Source organism: Archocentrus centrarchus, chromosome 14 (genome assembly GCF_007364275.1).
Source record: "Archocentrus centrarchus isolate MPI-CPG fArcCen1 chromosome 14, fArcCen1, whole genome shotgun sequence".
Classification (NCBI taxonomy): domain Eukaryota; kingdom Metazoa; phylum Chordata; class Actinopteri; order Cichliformes; family Cichlidae; genus Archocentrus; species Archocentrus centrarchus.
The window spans coordinates 16,356,535-16,375,621 of record NC_044359.1 but is presented as its reverse complement, the minus strand read 5'-3'; the positions used below and the strand labels follow the sequence as shown (position 1 = coordinate 16,375,621).

Below are 19,087 nucleotides of genomic sequence, written 5' to 3'. Positions count from 1 at the left end.
GTTGTTAACTATGAGACATTAGAATGAGTGTGAATGCACGCATGTGTCTGAGACTGTGTGAGGCTGTGTGTTTTGGGCTAGTTTAAAGTGCCTTAGCCACAGGTGGTGGAGGTTCACTGCCTTTGCAGACAGGACCCCTGTCATTTCAACAGATGGGTCTGCTGGATGTCATCCTGTTCTCTGCCCTCGCCTGGACCACACACACACACACACACACACACACACACACAGGTTTTCTATAATCAGCACTTTAGAAGCCCTCTTCTACACCAACAATCCCACATCCTGATCTTGAAAAACTGCTCTGTCATTGTCTCCTGCAGTTATGACAGACGACTTTCAAGAAATTTAAAACCATCTCACCCCACTCTCCCAACAACCATGAACAATAAAGATAGATATCTTGCACAGTAACTCTCTGAGCATAGTGCTAGCAGATAGCCATTCATGGTAAAGTTGAGAGAAGCAGGCAGGAGATTCAGCACTCATAGAAACCAAGAGCCAAACCCTGTTTGGGCAGGATGTCAGAAACACCCAGTTCTCTGCGGCTCCCTCCTCAAGTAAACGAGACAAGCTGAAGCCTGATTCTTACCACTGAATGAAATAGCCAAACCAGATTCCAGTCGTTATCTTTAGCCCTGTTTGCACAGATGGTGGACTTCATGGGAATTTAATCAAAGTTCCCCTCAAACTCCTCAGCTGCAATTTAGTCAGAGGAACTTTTTGCAAGGAACTAAAAGATTCCCCCAGATCACTGGTTGTATGTTGTCCACAGTGGTCTAAAGACCAACGAAGATGAGGCAAACTCCACATCATTTTTGCAAGTGCGCCAGTCCAGTTCATTAAGTGGAGATAACTGCTGATGGACAACCAACACTGCTAATAAGCATGGAGAAGAGTCATGCAGTTCTGCCATTGACCACAATTTATTGCTTAAATAACGGGATTACTGAGTCAACACTGGAAAACAGACAGTCAATTGAAAGCAAAACCAATTCAAAACACACACAAGGCTAAACTTATGGTGAGCAAACTGATTTTACTGGCTAATCTGGAGAATGATCGTGATATAGATAAAACCCTGTTAATACTCAACCAATCAGAAGTGTGCAGTGTGGCAACCCCTCATCTCAGAAGTTCATCAACTTTCCAAAAGTACTTCTTCTATTCACAGTATGGCAAGAGGTCAGTAAACATATAGCCACATTACTGGTTTAGACAATGTTCATTTGCACCATTTTTCTTTATTTATAGTACCATACTGCTGCTTAAAACCTTTCCCCCCCTCCTCCTCCACTGGATTTTCTTTTAATTGTCAAATAAGATGATTTGCTGCCACCTTTGTTTTTATTTCAACCTGTTAAGATCTTTCAATTTCCTAAGAATATACCCAGCACCACAAGGGTGGAGTTCTGTCCCTACATGTCTTTTTAGTGCTCGTTATTCATTTCCCATATTTATTCAAGGGCTAAATCTGCAGATAAGAATCAGAACTTTCACCAAGCAAGCTCAATCATGTCTGCATTCATAAAATAAAGAAAGAAAGTATAGGAAAATCCCTGAGAGTGTATTCTGTTACATGTTCCTGCAGTGGCATGACAGTAAAAGCATTACATTTATGACACTAATGCGTACAAATGAGATGCAAGGGGCAGGTAATCACATGCTAATGTACAGTACCACTGTACTGTATAAAGTTACATTTACTATCAGAAAGATACTGAACAAATCTTCATTTTTCAACTGAATGCAAATATCAATCTTGCCACGGATCTGAGCAACATCAAACACCCTTTGGCCTAAAGACAAGAAATACTCAACTGAATTTTCACATCAAAGTACATACACAGGTTTTGGGGGGTACAACTGCAACATCCGATAAGCCAACTGAATTAAATTCGGCAAGTCTAATGACTGCCAATTTGAAAATGAGAGTGTAGAGGACGGTGTAGAGTTTTAAAAAAAAAAAAGAAGAAAAAAAAAAAAAGAAGTGAGCTGCTACTAGCATAATGTAACTAAGCCTCAAATTATAAGCAGTCGACTTGCACTGTGAGTGCTTCTTGCACTACTTTTTGCAATACTGGAGACTAACAGAATCACCTTCTTCAGATGGTATCAACTCATTTAATACCAATTATCAGTCATCATCAACTCAGTATCTTTAAATTAAGCAAACTGCACTTAGTAGTAGGCCAGAAGAGGTGCCCATTCCAAACATTAACAAACAGGCCAGATTAGAAATATAATCCCTCTAGCAGGTTGTGGCTTTGCCCTGTTGGGTGTGCCCAGAAAACTCCAGGGAGGCACCCAGGAGGCATCTTAACCAGATGCCCAAACCACCTCACATCTTGCAAATGTGTGCATGTAAAATGAGTTGGTGTTTCCATTTCAGTATCAAGCTAAGATGTGTAATTTCCAATAGGATACCATCTCAGCATCTGTTTTGCCTGGCCTTGGCATTAAAAAAAACAAAACAAAAAAAACCAGGTTTTGTTTGACAAACTGAACTCAAACCATGAAACCTTGCAGAGACTAACAAAGTAGCTTTTATACCCAAACCAAACAGCAACTGAAAACTCAGTGGCAAAAGTAAAATAAAATGCAAAATAAATAGATAACAGTCGGACATGGTTCACAACCCAAGTTTCCTTGGTGAAAGGGAATGAGTAAAATCAGTGCCAGAGTTCTTAAAAAGTCTTGTTAGATTTCTCTCTTGTCAAAAGCAAATACAGATTTACCCATTTTCACCCTGGCACCCTGTCTGATACGGTCTGCTTCCTTTTGTATCAAAGGGAGCTGAACCACTTACTCCAACCATTCCTTTGTCTGTTTTTCCCTCATAGCACTCTTTCCTTTCTGGTTGCGCACGTCTGTTCCACAGATATTTGCTTTGGATGGATGGTAGATTTATAAGGCCGCACATCTGGTCCTTGCCTTATAAAAATGCCAGTTTGGTAACATTCAGGACCTTTTAGTGCTTTCAAGTTGCTCTAAAAGTATAGTGCCTTGGTTTCTGTTTTATTACAAAAATCAGTTTTAAGCCAACTGCCCCATTACTACGATTTATTCTTCTATTTCAAAGGTGTACTTGAGGTTTAATGGAGATTTTGCCTTAAAGTGATAGTCACGTTAATCTTGTGAATGCTTTATCACCCCAGTTCTGCTGATTGCCTATTCTTGCTTTTCAAATATAGTCATAATAGTTTAAAATTTATATGAGTAGCTTCGTGCCATCTTCAACAAAATACATTTACTGAAAAACACTTTTGAGAGTGGCTCCACTTTCTCCCAAGTCTTAACTGCATTCCTCTTGGCTCAGGAATAAAAATCACAGAAAAAAAAAAAAAAAAAAAAAAAAAACGAAAACAACAACTATGGAAAAAGAACCAATAACAGTAACTACTTATAAGAACCAATATCATCTACTTCTGTATGCTCATAATTCAAGCAGCTGTCTGATTTTACTGACCTGTTTTTTGGTGGTAACCAAGCATGGCTAATGCTTCAGGAAGGCTGGCCATGTAAGAACATTTGTGCCAGAGAAGGAAAGAAAGCCATAAAAATAGGCAGATAGGAATTCTGCCATTTATTACTATTATAAGGTACTATGATTAATAAGAGAAAGATGATAGAAGTTTCAGCTCAGATCACAACTATATTCCATTGGCTAGAGAGTGGTAGACACATTAGAGGGGGATGGGTTAAAGAGGACAAAAAGGTTGCGGACCTTAATTGAAATCATATGTCTCTAACTGAGGATCGAGACCAGTCACACATGCACAAATTCCTGATAATGCACACACAGGCACACCGTTTCCCTCTCTGCTGCCTCCTGCAAAGTTTAATCCCCCTGGACATTCAAAATTAAGCTTTTCACATGGTGCTCTGCACCACTACTCAGACACAAACCAGCCCTTTAATTGCCTCCCCTGTCTGGTCCTGGGTGCCTCACTTGGAGAGGAGAAAGACCAGAGCGGCCAGAGAGGAGGGTAGCAGGGAGGAGGAGTGGAGTGGAAGTGCTTGGAGGAAGATTAACAAAGCGGTGGAATGTAAGGCTCTAATCACAAAAATGTGATATATTTGTACCAATTTGTGCTATTAAATCAAACTATTGCGAAAATGTCACTTCCACACTGATTTCTGTGTACTGCCCACTGGGTTGAAATGAGATTTATTATGATGTAGCTAATTTTAGCATTTTAATACATGACAGAAATATCAGATGAACGCAACTTATTTCAAATGTGAGCAATTAGGGCAACACAACTATTTGGTTTGGACTAAGTTTATCTTGTAGAGAAGTCAAATGATGGACTTTTTTTCAATGCAACAACTTTTTTTTTCATGGAAGAAGCTCTGATATTTAAAAAAAAAGCAAATCATAAAAAAAGCTGGATTAGTTGGTTACCAACGAGTGAAAAGACAGTCATACTAACAACTTCTGCTTTACTACTGTTTAGTTACCACATTCTGAGCAGTTTAATAAAGTCTGATTAAATAAAAGTGGATGGAGCAAAAAATGAAAAAAAAAACAAAAAAGGCCCAGTAGCTTTATTTGTTTTGGATGATTTATTCAATTCCTCTAAGTTCAGTACTTTTCATGGCTGACTATTGGCAATCGTGCAAATATGCATGTCAAAGATCACCAACATGACCTCAATATGAAAGCTAAATGCTCAGCCTGCTATCACTATAAAGCCTAGAAAATCAGAAGAAAATGGATGGATTAAAATGGAAAAAAACAAAACAAACAAACAAACAAACAAAAAAAACAAGAACCTCCCTTTATTCCCTGACAAACTTCATACAGTTATTTTAAATCTTCTAAATTTGAATGAGCCTGGACTCCTGCAGTCTCTCTGGACTGTAAGCAGTGAGGGCTTAACAACTTCATCCTCTCCTCAATATGCTGGCTGACAAGCAGGGCAGGAAAGGCCCCATTAAGAAAACCTAGAGACTGATCTGACATTTCTGTGGATTACTGGCTGATTAGTGAACACAAACAACCAAATAGGTGGGGTCACAGGTCTGACAGCTAAAATGCCTGCTGTGGAGCTGCTAAAATGACCTTCTCCTCATACTTTACTGGTCTGCTGATCTGAGATTTCCCAACAGGGGATCAAGTAAAAACTGACCCATTAAACATGTTTTGGCAACCCATAAAAATTGCTGATACAAGGTAATAACTCCATATTATTAAAACACATTCATAATATTTATGCAGTAAATGCCAATCAATTTTGTGTTTACAAAATAAATCACGCTAATAGCTCACCATGATTTACCTTAGCAGAAACTATACTTGTGTTTTTAAAAGGCAAATTGTTCTTAATGGTTCTTAATTGGAAAACAGCTGCCTTGTTCCATTCATTAAAAAAAAAAGAAAAGAATGCATACCCTTTTGTTTTAATAGTAAAATTCAGTTCCAAACCAAAAAGGAATTATGGTCTGTAAGTCATGCAAGGACTCTATCTGTCAGCCCCTGTTAATGTTAACTTGGAGAATTCAGTTCCAGCTGCCAGCTCCTGGGCTGAGACTGGAAGCTCGAGTGACGTGTGATCCCGACCTCTCAGCTTCCGCATTGTGGAGCCTCATTCTTTCCACAGGGCCACAGCTCTCAGCCACAATAACTATCACTATAATAATAGGCCAGTTGCCATGAATGCATTACATACTGCCTTGCCAATTAAATGACATTGAGTGCAAGCCATTCTCACCTACTTGAAGCTGCCACTGTGTAATTTAAGGGATGGAATTCTGAAAACTCGAAATGTAAGTAACCCATGGTATTGCATTACTGCTCCACAAAACTGTTCCAAGAGTAAAACTGACAACCAAACCCTAAAATGCAGACATAAGATGAGATGACCATTCACAAGACTGTGAGGGATTTCCTCTTTGGAAAATGTGATTTGGATTTTTGCAAGTAAATCTCTTGCTACATGGCTTTTACATCAAATTAATTCTCACAAATGCTGTAGTGTGGTTTCATTTATTATTTTACTTTGACCATCACATCATGTTGTCTTCAGTTCACTTGGATTTAAAGTAAGATTGAGCTTACAGGTTGAGCCAGAAAATAAATACCTGTACCACTGAAGATACATAGGATGGAAGATTTACTCTGGAGGGAAACATGGAGATACAGTATATGGGCAAAAGTACTGGGCTACATATCTTAATCTTTGAATTCAGGTGTTTTTAGTCTCATTGCCACAGGTGTATAAACTCAACCCCCAGCCATGCAGTATGCCTTTACAAATGTTGCAACAAGTCAGTTGTAAAATTTGTTTCCTCCTAGGTATTTTACAATCAATTGTAAGTGGTATCATTGTAAAGTGGAAGTGTTTAGGAAATACAGCAACTCAGCCACAAAGTGGCACACATATAAAGTTACAGACCAGGGTTGTAACGTGCTGATGCACATGGTGCATAAAAGTCGCCAAAACTCTGCTGACTCAATAACTGCAGAGTTCCAAACTTTCTCTGGCATTGACATCAGCACCAAAACGGTGCTCCAGGAAGAGCATGTTAAGAATGTTAAGTAGAGATGTTTTCTTTTCTATGTTTGACAAGAAAAAAAGATGCAATAAGAGCTTGGATGTAAGTGTTTTATTTAAAAGGCAACTGGACTCCTTTTTTAGGCTTTTTAGGGAGGATATAGGTCATTAAACAACTTGGACTCCGCATTAGCTTTTAGACCTGATGAGAAGTGAAACATCCACAAGCACTTAAGACTACCATGACCTGGATGACTGAGAAGCTTCTGACAGGTTCTTTTAATTAAGCTGACCTTGAAGATGAAGTTAGAAGGTATTTTTACTGCTTTTTCCAAGTATTGTGAAGCTATTGATTTTATTGGTCAGATAATTCTCCATAATAATCCTCTTTTTGTGCATGAAATTTGGAAGTTGGTCAAAGTCTGTGCAGTAAAGCTTAATTAAAAACTGGTTGTCAAAGCTACCAGTGTTCTTTATTTTGTTAGGAGAGTTATCTCATTACTGCCACCCACTCTTTATCACAATTATTTCTATTTCAGGAAGTTGTGTAAGGTATCCGGTAGTCTGTAGACTGTCTTGCCAAGACATGAGCACTCCCTGGAAACACTTCATACTGTTCCACTGAATTCCCCAAACTTGTAAAAGAAATGCTCCAATATTCTCTGAAAAAACAGCCCCATCACACAACAGCATTGAGTCATTCGCTTACTTAGCACATATCCAAAAATACATCATTTGCTCATTGACTATTATGACAGTCTCCCATGTTCCCAAGGTGAAAGGAAACACTTCATTTCTTCCATGTGTCAATTCCTGCTCAGTAGCAAATTCCCACCAGTGAGACTGGAATTTCCAACAAAGGCAGTTGGTCAAGCAGTTCATGGATTAAAAGGAAAATATTCCATTTGAAAAGGCCTGAAGTATGTCATCAGTGGAATATTAACTAAGAACATTCTTAACTAAGTTAGTCTATAATATATAAGCCTAAGTGTCCTGATATTCTTCTTCGGTTTCACTTCTCACCCTGCTACCATAAACGTACTGCTTCAGCATAAAACCTGCTTTTAAGTTAAGTCTCATGCTGTAAGGTAAATTTTGAATGAAAGTTGAATTGCTTCAAATCTTTGCCAGCACAATCATGTGCTGAAACTGATTTGGATTACATAGGAAAACAAAGAAAGACCGAAATCTTTAAGTGACTCCAGGGAGTGGATGTTTTCTCTTTTAAAGCACAGAAGGTTCCACCTGAGCGTGACAATAAAGTGGCCCTGATTTGGAGGTTTCCAGCTGTCCAGGTTTACTTCATTAAATGAGATGCCAGAGAACATTTTTTAGACTTCAGTAAGGAAGAAAAGAAGGACTGGAAAAGATGTAGAAAGAGATAGAAAGAGGAGATCAACAGGGAGAAGACAGCATGAGAAAGACAGATTTGTTACTCTCATATTGCCCTCACACAAAGCCCTGCTTTCATGCATGTCTGTTTGTAGAAATTCCTGTAGCTGTTGGTTCCTTTCACTCCAATTTTGTATTTTCTTGTTCTAATCAAAACGAGACCTGAGCTGGTAGTCACATTGTGAAATCTGCCTATTTGCAGACTGTTTTTTTTTTTTTTGTCATTTGAAAATGCATAGATTGATGATTTTTTTTTTAATGTAGTAATGCAGGGGTGGGCAACTCCAGGCCTTGAGAGCCGGTGTCCTGCAGGTTTTAGATGTGTCCCTGATGCAACACACCTGAATCACATATAGAAGTCATTAGCAGGACTCTGGAGAACTTGACTGCATACTGAGGAGGTAATTCAGCCATTTGATTCAGGTGTGTTGGATCTGGGACACATCTAAAACCTGCAGGACACTGGCCCTGGAGGCCTGGAGTTGCCCACCCCTGTAGTAATGATTACACATTTTATGAAAACATTTTTTTCTGTAGCACTTTCTACAGAACTATGCATTGGCTTTTTATCCATCATCCATTTTCTTCTGCTTATCCACGCTCACATGCACACCTATGGGCAATTTAGAATCACCAATTAACCTAACCCCACTAACTGCATGTCTTTGGACTGAAGGAAACCAGAGTACCAGGAGAAAACCCACAGAAACACAGGCAAAACAAACACCTCACAGAAAGGTGAATTCAAACCCAGACCTCCTGGCTGTGAGGCAGCAGTGCTGATCACCACGCCACCGTGCTCATTGCCTTTTTAGTTCATTAGTAATACATGCAATAAGGACTTCATTTTTTTGATATTTCTAAGGTGTCTAAAAGTGCATCATCACACTTATATGGTCATCAACCAAAGTCACCATAATAGGCTGTTTTAAAACATCATCCAGATTTCTTTGAAGCCATTATGGGTTGTACTGATTCAATGGGATGACTTTCTGACTTAACAGCATTGAGCATTACAACATCATTTTTCCATGTGGGACTTTTTCTTTTTGAACTTTTGTATCCTGCAAGGCAGTTTTTTTTAAATTAAGTGTTAAGTTTCTGTTTGGTTAGATTGAGGCATTAAAACTACTTGCTTGGGTTTAACCCATAGGGTTTAATATGATGTCAGCCCACCTATAGTTATAGCCATAGGTGGGCCGACGAGTTGAAGCTATAACAGCTTCAACTTTTTGGGAAGGTTCCCCAGGTTTAGGAGTGTGTTTATTGGAATTTTGACCATTCTTCCAGAAGCACATTTGTGAGGTTAGACACTGATGTGGAAGAGAAGGCCTCGTTCACAGTCTCCGCTCTAATTCATCCCAAAGGTGTTCTATCAGGTGAGGTCAGGACTCTGTGCAGGTCAGTCAGTTCCACACCAAACTCACTCATCCATGTCTTTATGGACCTTGCTTTGTGCACTGGTGCACAGTCATGTTGGAACAGGAAGGAGCCATCTTCAAACTGTTCCCACAAAGTTGGAAACATGAAATGTTCAAAATGTCTTGGTATGCTGAAGCATTAAGGAGTTCCGTTCACTGGAACTAAGGGGCTGAGCCCAGCTCCCTGAAAAACAACCCTACACCATAATCCTCCCTTCATCAAACTTTATTCTTGGCACAATGCAGTCAGACAAACACCGTTCTGCTGGCAACTGCCAAACCAGACTTGTCCATCAGATTGCCTAACAGAGAAGTGTGCTTCATTCACAGAGAACACGTCTCCACTGCTCTCGAGTCAGTGGCGGCATGTTTTGCACCATTTCATCTGACACTTTGCATTACGCTCGGTGATATAAGACTTGATGCAGCTGCTCTGGCCATGGAAACCCATTCAATGAAGCTCTCGATGTGCTGTTCTTGAGCTAATCTCAAGGCCACATGAAGTTTGGAGGTCTGCAGCAACCGACTCTCAGAAAATTGGCGACCTTGTGCACTAAACACTTCAGCATCCACTGGGCCCTGCTCTGTGATTTTACATTGCCTACCACTTTGTCACAACTGGACTTGTTGCACAGGTGGCATCCTATCACGTCTGCATGCCTAGGTGCTTGATTTTATACACCTGTAGCCATGGAAGTGATTGGAAACACCGGACAATAGAGAGAGAGAAAAGGAGATATAGATAGAGAGAGAAGAGAGGATTAGATAGAGTAGAGAGAGAGAGAGGATTATAAAAAAAAAAAAAAACGAGAGAGAGAGAAGAGAGAGAGAGAGAGAGAGAGAGAGAAGAGAGAGAGAGAGAGAGAGAGAGAGGAGAAAAGAGAGAGAGAGAGAGAGAGAGAGAGAGGAAAGAGAGAGAGAGAGAGAGAGAGGAGAGAGAGGAGAGGAGAGAGGAAAAGAGAGAGAGAGAGAGGAGAGAGAGAGAGAGAGAGGAGGAAAAGAGGAGAGAGAGAGAGAGAGAGAGAGAGAGAGGAGAAAAGAGAGAGAGAGAGAGAGGAGAGAGAGAGAGAGGAAAAATGAGAGAGAGAGGAGAGAGAGGAGAGCGAGAGAGAGAGAGGAAAAAGAGGAGAGAGAGAGAGAGAGGAGAGAGAGAAGAGAGAGGATAGGAAAAGAGAGAGAGAGAGAGAAGAGAGAGAGAGAGAGAGAGAGGATAGGAGAAAAGAGCGAGAGAGAGCGAGAGGGAGGAGAAAAGAGAGATCGAGAGAGAGGAGCAAAAGAGGAGAGATAGATAGAGAGAGAGAGGAGAGAGGAGGGGAAAAAAGAGAGAGAGAGAGAGAGAGAAGAGAGGAGACCATAGAGAGAGAGAGAGAGAGAGATATTATAAAGAGTAAAGAGTTGAGAGAGAGTATAGGATAAAAATAGATATTATGAAATGATAGATAGCTAGATATATATAGATATATATATAGAGTAGATTCGATGATATATATATATATATATATATATATATATATTATAAAATTATATATATTATATATATATATATATTATATATATTATATATATATATATATATATATATATTATATGCAATTTCTTCAATTGAGAATACCATGGGGCCGCATATGCTGCCATCAGGCCATGTGTTCGTCAAGAAAAAAACCTTGCCTATTTGAGCAAGAGAATGCCAAACCATATTCTGGATGTTTTCCAACAACACGGCTCATTAGTAAAGCAGTTTATTGGCCTGCCTGCCGTCCAGACCTGCCATTCACTGAAAACATTTAACTCATTAGGAAATGTAAACTAACCCTTGATATGCTGTTAACAATTTTTACTTTAAGTATTAAATGCCTTTAAATTCACTTTAAATTACTGGTTTTCATTTAGATTTACCAAGCAACCCAACCTTTTGTAAACAGGTCCATTTGCAAGCTGTCAACATACCAGATAAGAAATTAGTTAAGAACCAAAACCCAACCTGATAATTTACATATGCCTCCTTAACTTTTGGCCCTTCCTTTGAAAACAATACTTTGTTCTAACAGATGCTCCATGATGAGTGGATGGATGGATTTCACTTCAGCTCTCTGCATGCCCATTCCACCCTTTTAAACAAGGATATGCTGCCACAGCGAGGGGTGAGACAGATTAATCCTGACTCCAACACTACCACAACACAATACTTGACAAATGGACATCTCTTACATATCTGAAGCACAATATGCTCATTGTCTGTCTGTTTCAGTCACACAATATCCATACTCACGGCTTATGTGTGCACATGCTCACACACCTCCGGTTCCCTCCATGCTCAGAAAGCTGCTAGCTTGCCAGCAGTGGAAAGCTTGGAAAAGATCATCTGCTAGAGTTCATCATGCTTTGAATGTCCTTTTGGCAGCTCATACATTTGGAGAACAATCAAGATACTATTTCAAAACCATTCCAGTGAACAGTGGGACGCATTATCTCATTTATAATCATGTGAATGATAGTGCACATGCAATTTCCAGATTGCGTGTTGTGCCTGTTTCCATGGATTCCGTGACTGAAAAGACTCGGGTCTCACACCCAGGAAAATATACTTCAAAGTTGTGATGCCTCCTTAACAGCCCTCGCACTGGCTGGCACCATGAGAAATTCAAACAGATTAGTTCTGACCACATCCCACCTGATGTGAATTCAAATCTTAAGAAATGACTGTGACTTGTGCTTGGGGAAATCCACTGTAAACAGTGGTTACCTGTGAGTCGGGTTCCATGTAAGGGCTTGTCTTGCCATCTTCACTAACTGTTGGCGACCACACTCTGTCTCCTGATCCTGATCTGAAAGACAATACCCATGAGAGAGAAAAAAAAAAAGACAGTGTCAGATAAATCTAATGCCATCTGACACCCAAGCTGAAGCAATTATTTCTGCTGAGTATATAGATTTTTCTTTGCTGACAGGTTTTTTGTTTTTTTTGTTTTTTTTTCCCCCCGCGGATCATAAAAGTACTGTATAGGGTGTGAATGTCTGAAAAGGAACCAAAAGCAAAAACAAACAAAAAAACAAAACAAAAGAAGCCTGACTGCTTCGATCATTTTAGAATTACTGTAAGCTGGGAAAGATGATGATTTTAGCTTCGCATGAAATCCCGTAACTGTTACTGAATGTTAGCAGTGCGGGACCCTTCTGTGTGCCAAAACACTCACAGTACTCACTATGAAGACTGAAATGAACATGTATTTCTATGTATATTTGGCAGGTTTCACATTTTTAATGGGATAGAGCGACTTTCCTTCCACTGATACCAAGATAATGTCACCATCATTATATTATAAATTCACAGTATGAACTATCACTGGAAGAGCGTACATATATTGGGCCATGGATTTTTCATAAGTAGTGATAACTGAATTACTGGTATCTGAGGCTTTCCACCCTCCTGTTTAGATTATCAGTAATTGACTCCAGTTGCATATACTCACATAAATGACTTACTGTCTGACAGCAGATAAAACACATTACTTATAGCACTGCCGAATGGGCCTCTATGCAAGCATAAGCAGGGGCACAGCACTATTTCTTCTTTTGAAAGACACAGAATAAAATACTTTGGTGAAACTAAGGGCGTGCAACTTATCTTTCCAACTGCTAAAACGTTGTTATTCATTTCCAACGGCATTACTAATGGTTCACTTGCAATGCTATTTAACTTTCAAGTTTCACATTCAACTAGTGGAGGCTTTCCGGTCACATAAAAGAATCAAGGGGAATTCTTTGGTTCATTTGACTTTTGTTGCTATAGTGTTGGCTGTCAAGTAGGAAAACCTCCCATTTCATTTCAGGAGTAACACCTAGACATGATGCTGAAGGACAGCGGTGTGTGCGTGTGTGTGTTTTTCTTCATTCTCCTATCCTCTGTTCATTTACAGAGACATTAAAACTATTAAACAGGAGCAGTGTGAGTGCATACATGCATTTGTTGACCCCACCGGGGAGAGCGTTGATGCCTAAAGAGATGAGGTCATTGGGCTAGCAGCTGGCACAGCATTGCCTGAGCTGAGGCAATGCTTCAGATATGAGCCATGGAGGTGTTGCTATCAAGGACGCTCTTGTTAGGCGCCGAGTGTCTGCAGATGGACAAGAGCTACTGCGTAGGATGAACCGTGAACCCTGCACCCCCCCATCAATTTCTCCGTGTTTCAGGAATTGAAAGCCTTCATGTATCCAGATTGTTTGGTTGCGATGGCTACCACACACACACACACACACACACACACACACGCACACACACACAAACACACACACAGCTGAAAGGAGTTCAATCTGAAGTGGCCTATTTAAACTGGCATTTTGGACATGAAAAACAAAGACAAGGAATTTGCATCCATCATAACGGAATTTTGAATGCAGAGGCACAAGTGGAAAGTATGAGAGGCAGACACTGATGTGGTCATTATATTTTAGGTCACTTCAAAGAGGAATGTCAAAATCCCTAATTGTCAAATTAAAAAATATGTGTACTGCACTTGAAACAAAGCTGTGCCACAGCTGTAATTTTATTTTTCTTCTGGAAACTATTCTGGCCTATGTGAAATGTAACAACATATGTTAAGTAACATAACAAATAGCCACAGCAGACAGAAACAATCTGCCGCAAACAAGTTTCATGAAGGTCATTGGACTGTATTTTTGCTTCACTTCCTGTATACTTCTATCAGTGTGCAAGAGATTATTCTGGGCTGTATGGGAGGGATAAAGATCCTAAATCTGATAAAAACTGCTGCTAAACATTCATTAATTTGTTAATTGTCTCTGTAACTTTGTTTTTTTCTTTCCTCTAACTTTCCACTTGCTTGTGTGTATCAGTCTGATCTTGGCCCGGGTAGTAAAATCTCTCTGGAAATATTCTTTGAAATGAACTGATGTAATAATGAGAAGACTGATCGTCACAGCAGATCAGTGCATTCATTTCTCATTAAACGGCCATGATGATAAAGGACAGGGATGAATATTCTTAACACAATATATCAACATCAGTACAAAAACAAAAAGTGAAAAAAGGCAGCTACTTCTTCCATGTATTTATATTTCCACAACAAGATTAGAATCAAAAAAAGGAAATCATAAAATACAGCATAAAATAAAATGAAGTCATAGAAGAATGAATACATACCAGTTTATGCTGTATTTTATGATTTCCTTTTTTTGATTCTAATCTTAAAATACAGCATAAAATAAAATGAAGTCATAGAAGAATGAATCCATACCAGTTTATGATAAAACGAGATAAAAGTAACATAGAAAAAAAAAAGAAAAAAGATGGAAATGGAAACATACAGAAAGAAGAACAATAAAAAAAAAAAGTCTCAGGTCATCACAATGATTTTCCTATTCTTTCCTATGGTCATATTTTCCCTTGCCTGACCTCCCCCTGCCAGGTTTAATTTCCTGATTGGAGAGATCTGGATCTTGGAGCAGCGGATGAGTTTACTTTGGCTCCACACGATCACCGTGTTCAAAAAGAAGCATGGGGCAGACGGTTGAAAACCCTCAAATTTAAACGTGGCTGATAACTGATCATTTCAGGGTTCACTTAGAGTCTTGCTCCATTGCCTGACTTCATCAAAGCCATCTGAAAAAGGACAATTTTAAGCCCTTATGGTCATCACTGGAGCTGCCCATATGGCATTGTGCAGTGTGAGGATTTAAGTGTTTTTTTTTTTTCGGCAAAGGGTAAGAGAAGGCAGTAACTCTAAAGTGCAGGTTTAAGAATCTCATTGGCAGATCTCAGAGGGACACTCCACTGATGTTACAGTCGTGACCACAAAAAAAAAAAAAAAAGAAAAATAGAGAGAGACTTTGGGAGGATGTGAGAGGAATGATGAGATGAAGAAACAGGAAAAAAGAGTGCTGGTAGTGGAGGGGCGTGGGTAAGTTGGTTCCTTTGGAGGTTTCTTTTTGTTTTTGTCCCAGCTGGAGTCCTGTGCTCCTTTGGTCCCATGCAGCCTTGTGGATAATTCTTCAGCTGTGAATCACAGGTCATTAAGTCAAAGTGAGAAAGAAGGGGCAAATCTCTCCACCAAGGGGACCTCACTCTCTGCCTTTTTTCTGACCCCTTTCTCTGCTTTCATTCAAATCTTCTGCACCATTTCTTCTTTTGGTTTTACTCTCTAGGTGACGATCAGAATTACATTTAAATTTCTGCCTCTGTACGGTTAAGATATGCACTCATTCTTATTGCATGTCTAACCACACCCAAAAGCATCAAAGCCTCAGTGGAAGTCATTGATGAAGCACATCCAGTACGGCTCTAAGGTCTTAAAAAGCCAGTAAATGAACCCTGGACCTACTGTATTCAATCAACCACTGCTCTTGTTGCAGCTCTTGTACTGACAAGTGTATGTGAAAATAAGTAGTGAAACTTAAGCTTAAGAGATATTTGTAACTTTCAAAGTTTCTGCAGGCATGTTAATAAAAATGTAGACCAGCAGCATTTTATTTATGATGCTTGCTTTCTTTGCATAAAGTATTTTCTGAAAAAACTGGATATTTTTCTTTCAGCTACTGCCGCAACTTTTTATCACAAGTGAAACTGAATTGACCACAATTGTTCTTAAGTGGAAACCAAACCCCAGAGATGACCGAACTGAAACTATATCCATGTTTGGAAATACCTCTTATGTTATTTGGATGAACTGGCCTTTAAAGACCTAAACCACCAGTGGTGCAACCTTTATCCATCGATTTCTTATGTTGACAGGTCAAAATAAGTGCAGTGGGGCATATATATATTTCAGAAGATGTTTTGGAATAGCAGAACAAGACAGTCAGATTTACACATACAGCACAGGCATCATGACTAATTTTTCAGCGCATTTAACTTGCCATCCCAGCACGACTCTTTCCGAATAGCCTGACCAATAGTGGAAAACTATCCCAAGCACCTTCATCTGTCTCCCAGACATCTGAAGCCAAATGGCTCTCTCCAATAAGCTCTGGCAGAAAGAGGGAAACTGCAGGGAGGAGAAGGCTTCATGGACGAGACAGAAAAGGAAAAAAAAAAAACAAAACAAAATGAAGATATAAAAAGAAACGTGAATTAGTCGAGTGGGACTCAGGTTTGGAGAGGGCGATAACAGCATGGTAAAGACAGGTCATGGACAGGGATGGTAAGAGATGCAGAGGTTAAAAAAAAATTAACAAGTATGAGAAAATGGAGCCGCAAGGAGAAGCTTTCCTCCACAGCTGGTTCATGTATTCACAGACTCTATTTATGTCTAGTAAAAGCAGACATGACAAACTCCAAAATGGGCCTCATGAGCTGTCCAGGTCCTCTGACGTTACATGAACTTGGACACTGGATGTCTGCGGAGGCGATATAAGCCATTTTTCCTCTACGATGAGATGACACAACTCCATTTGAACACAAGGAACTAAGAAAAACTTGCAAGGGTGTTTTGCCTCACAGTGGAGCGCTGACAGGCCTGCTGGCTGTGTTTAAGTGTTGACCTCGAAGCACCTTCTTTGCTTCCTTGTCCATGTCATGCCTTTTTTTTATTCCTAATTTTCCCTCTGTTCTTTTTTCTTCTCGCCACTTTAGAGACATCATTCAATCTCTAATCTTTCCTCTTGCTTAACTGATATTTCTACTAAGATGATGTCAGAAATACACACAAGAGCACACATTAACTGTAGGCTGCATTCCATTTCAGTACAATTTTTCTTGTTTCTTTTTTTTCCTTAAAACATCTTGGTAAAATATTGCAGTGATGTAATAAATGAGTACGGGGCAGAATGAAAGGTTTGATAAGTATGAAAATGATGTAAATTTGCTTGCTACAGCCTTCATGGTCGTCATCGAAGCAGCCCCACCTACCCCGACTTAACAATCCAAGATAGCAGATGTGAGCGTAAACTGTAACAAAACTGTAAAACCTTTAATACAGTATTGCCACTGTTGTGTATTTGGAATTCACCAAATAAGCCACATGCAGAGCATTAACCAGGTTCTATGTGCTATATTACTAGTGATGCATGAATGCCTCTACCTTGCTAAGAAGCCTGTTTTTCCGTGCTTTAGTGGAACACGCTCAACACAGGAGTGATGCCACTCCCAGCTCCGATAGCAGAGTTCCGAGGTACATGGAACCACAGCGTAAGTGTGAAAGCATTAGATTTGTCTGTGTTGGTACAAATAAGGTCCCGAAATTAAGAATTATATGAAAATGGCACTACTAGGGGACGGCCAAAGTTACCTGCACTACATTTAGTTATACTTGAGGGTAAAGAAGTTTAATGACAGATATTTTTTTAAAGTAACTGCCATTAAATCAATATCTGTATTAAAAGCAGATATTATTCAGGATAAAAACAAATTCTACATAGCACTCAAACACAGAATTTTCCTCAAAGTGAAAAAAAAACTACACAAGCAACTAGAGCTTCTCATCTCTTTTCCATAATGGCTCTTTACATCTAATTCAGCTTTCCTGAGTTCCCAGGGGCACCTAACAAGAGGCCCCTGATGCTGAGTGCTCTTAAAAATGCTCCATAATAGAAATGATGAAAAATGGAGGCTATGAAAGTTATAAATGCGAACACATTAGAAAGAAGGATTCTTGTGTTACACAAGACCTCAAGCTCAGATGCATGCAGCGTACTGTAATTTTGGTTCGCAGCAGACGTGTAGACTCATATATTTGTCCATCGGCAGCAGCACAAAATTACAGGTCTCCTGTTTCTCGTGACTGTTTGGAGTATTTTATGGAGAACTCTTTTAATGAGGGCTGAGAATTGCTGTCCTCTAAAATATTATTTTCTAGTGAGTCAGCATGGGTTCTTCGAGTCACTCCCATTTGCAGCCATTGACTCCAAATGAATGGTTACAATTAAATAATCCTCAGTTATTTCTACAGCCCACAACTGAAGAGTGTTTCCAATAAACTGAAAAGCCCATATTTTAAATCTCTTGCAATAAATGACAGAAATCTTTTACATATGAACATTACATCGTCATTGTTGGGATAAATCTTAAATCACCAAGTGAACCTTATTCACCAGCCAGAGAATATACTACCATGTGGCTGATTTTTATACTGTAGCTCACTAAATCTGGGAGATTTTTTTTTTTTTTTTTATTTTCAATCCAATATTTGTGATTTGTTCTGTATGGTTTACTTCTGTGGGGGGTTTTTTTTGGCATTTTTGGCCAAAAAAACCAACAATCTTTGCCTGTTGATGAATTTTTTTTTAAGTTTGGTCTATTTTGTTTGTTGTCATAGTGATTGATGCTGTTTATTAACACGATGCCTTACACCATATTTTTCCTGGGAAACAGTGACAGCACACAGTGACTGATTCATGCAATTATAGGTCTACTTTGAGGCAAATAAATAACATAATAATCAGCTGCCTCTCCAGTAAGTCCCTCATGATGAAACTTCAGTTCCATGAGGCACTTGAATGATATTGTGGACCACCACAAGACTGACCTTTTCAACCTGCCAGTAGCACAAGCCAGTGTCCACTTTCAAACTAAAAGCTTTTTTTTTGTTTTTTTTTTAAGTGCATTGCCAACTAATAAATACTTGATTGCAGTGTCGCTCTCTCAGACAGATGAAAAAAAAAAGATTAAAATAAAACAGAATATTTCAAAACTTGTGGGACTCCAAGTTCTTTATTTGAGGCAGAGAAACTGCGCTACACTGTTTTATCTGTTTAACTGAATTGCCAGCAATGCACAAAACAAAAAAATAGTGGCTGTAAAAAAAGCATCCTTGGAAGCGA

At 39.3% G+C, this 19,087-nt stretch overlaps 1 protein-coding gene across 1 annotated transcript in view; it reads right to left on the bottom strand.

Moving 5' to 3' along the window:
• The window catches only part of pdlim4 (PDZ and LIM domain 4), a 45,067-nt gene that overhangs the window by 14,170 nt on the left and 11,810 nt on the right, over positions 1-19,087 (bottom strand). The window contains exon 3 of the mRNA XM_030746542.1: positions 12,057-12,138. Coding sequence (XP_030602402.1) covers positions 12,057-12,138 — 82 coding nt within the window. The remainder of the gene's footprint in view (positions 1-12,056; positions 12,139-19,087) is intronic.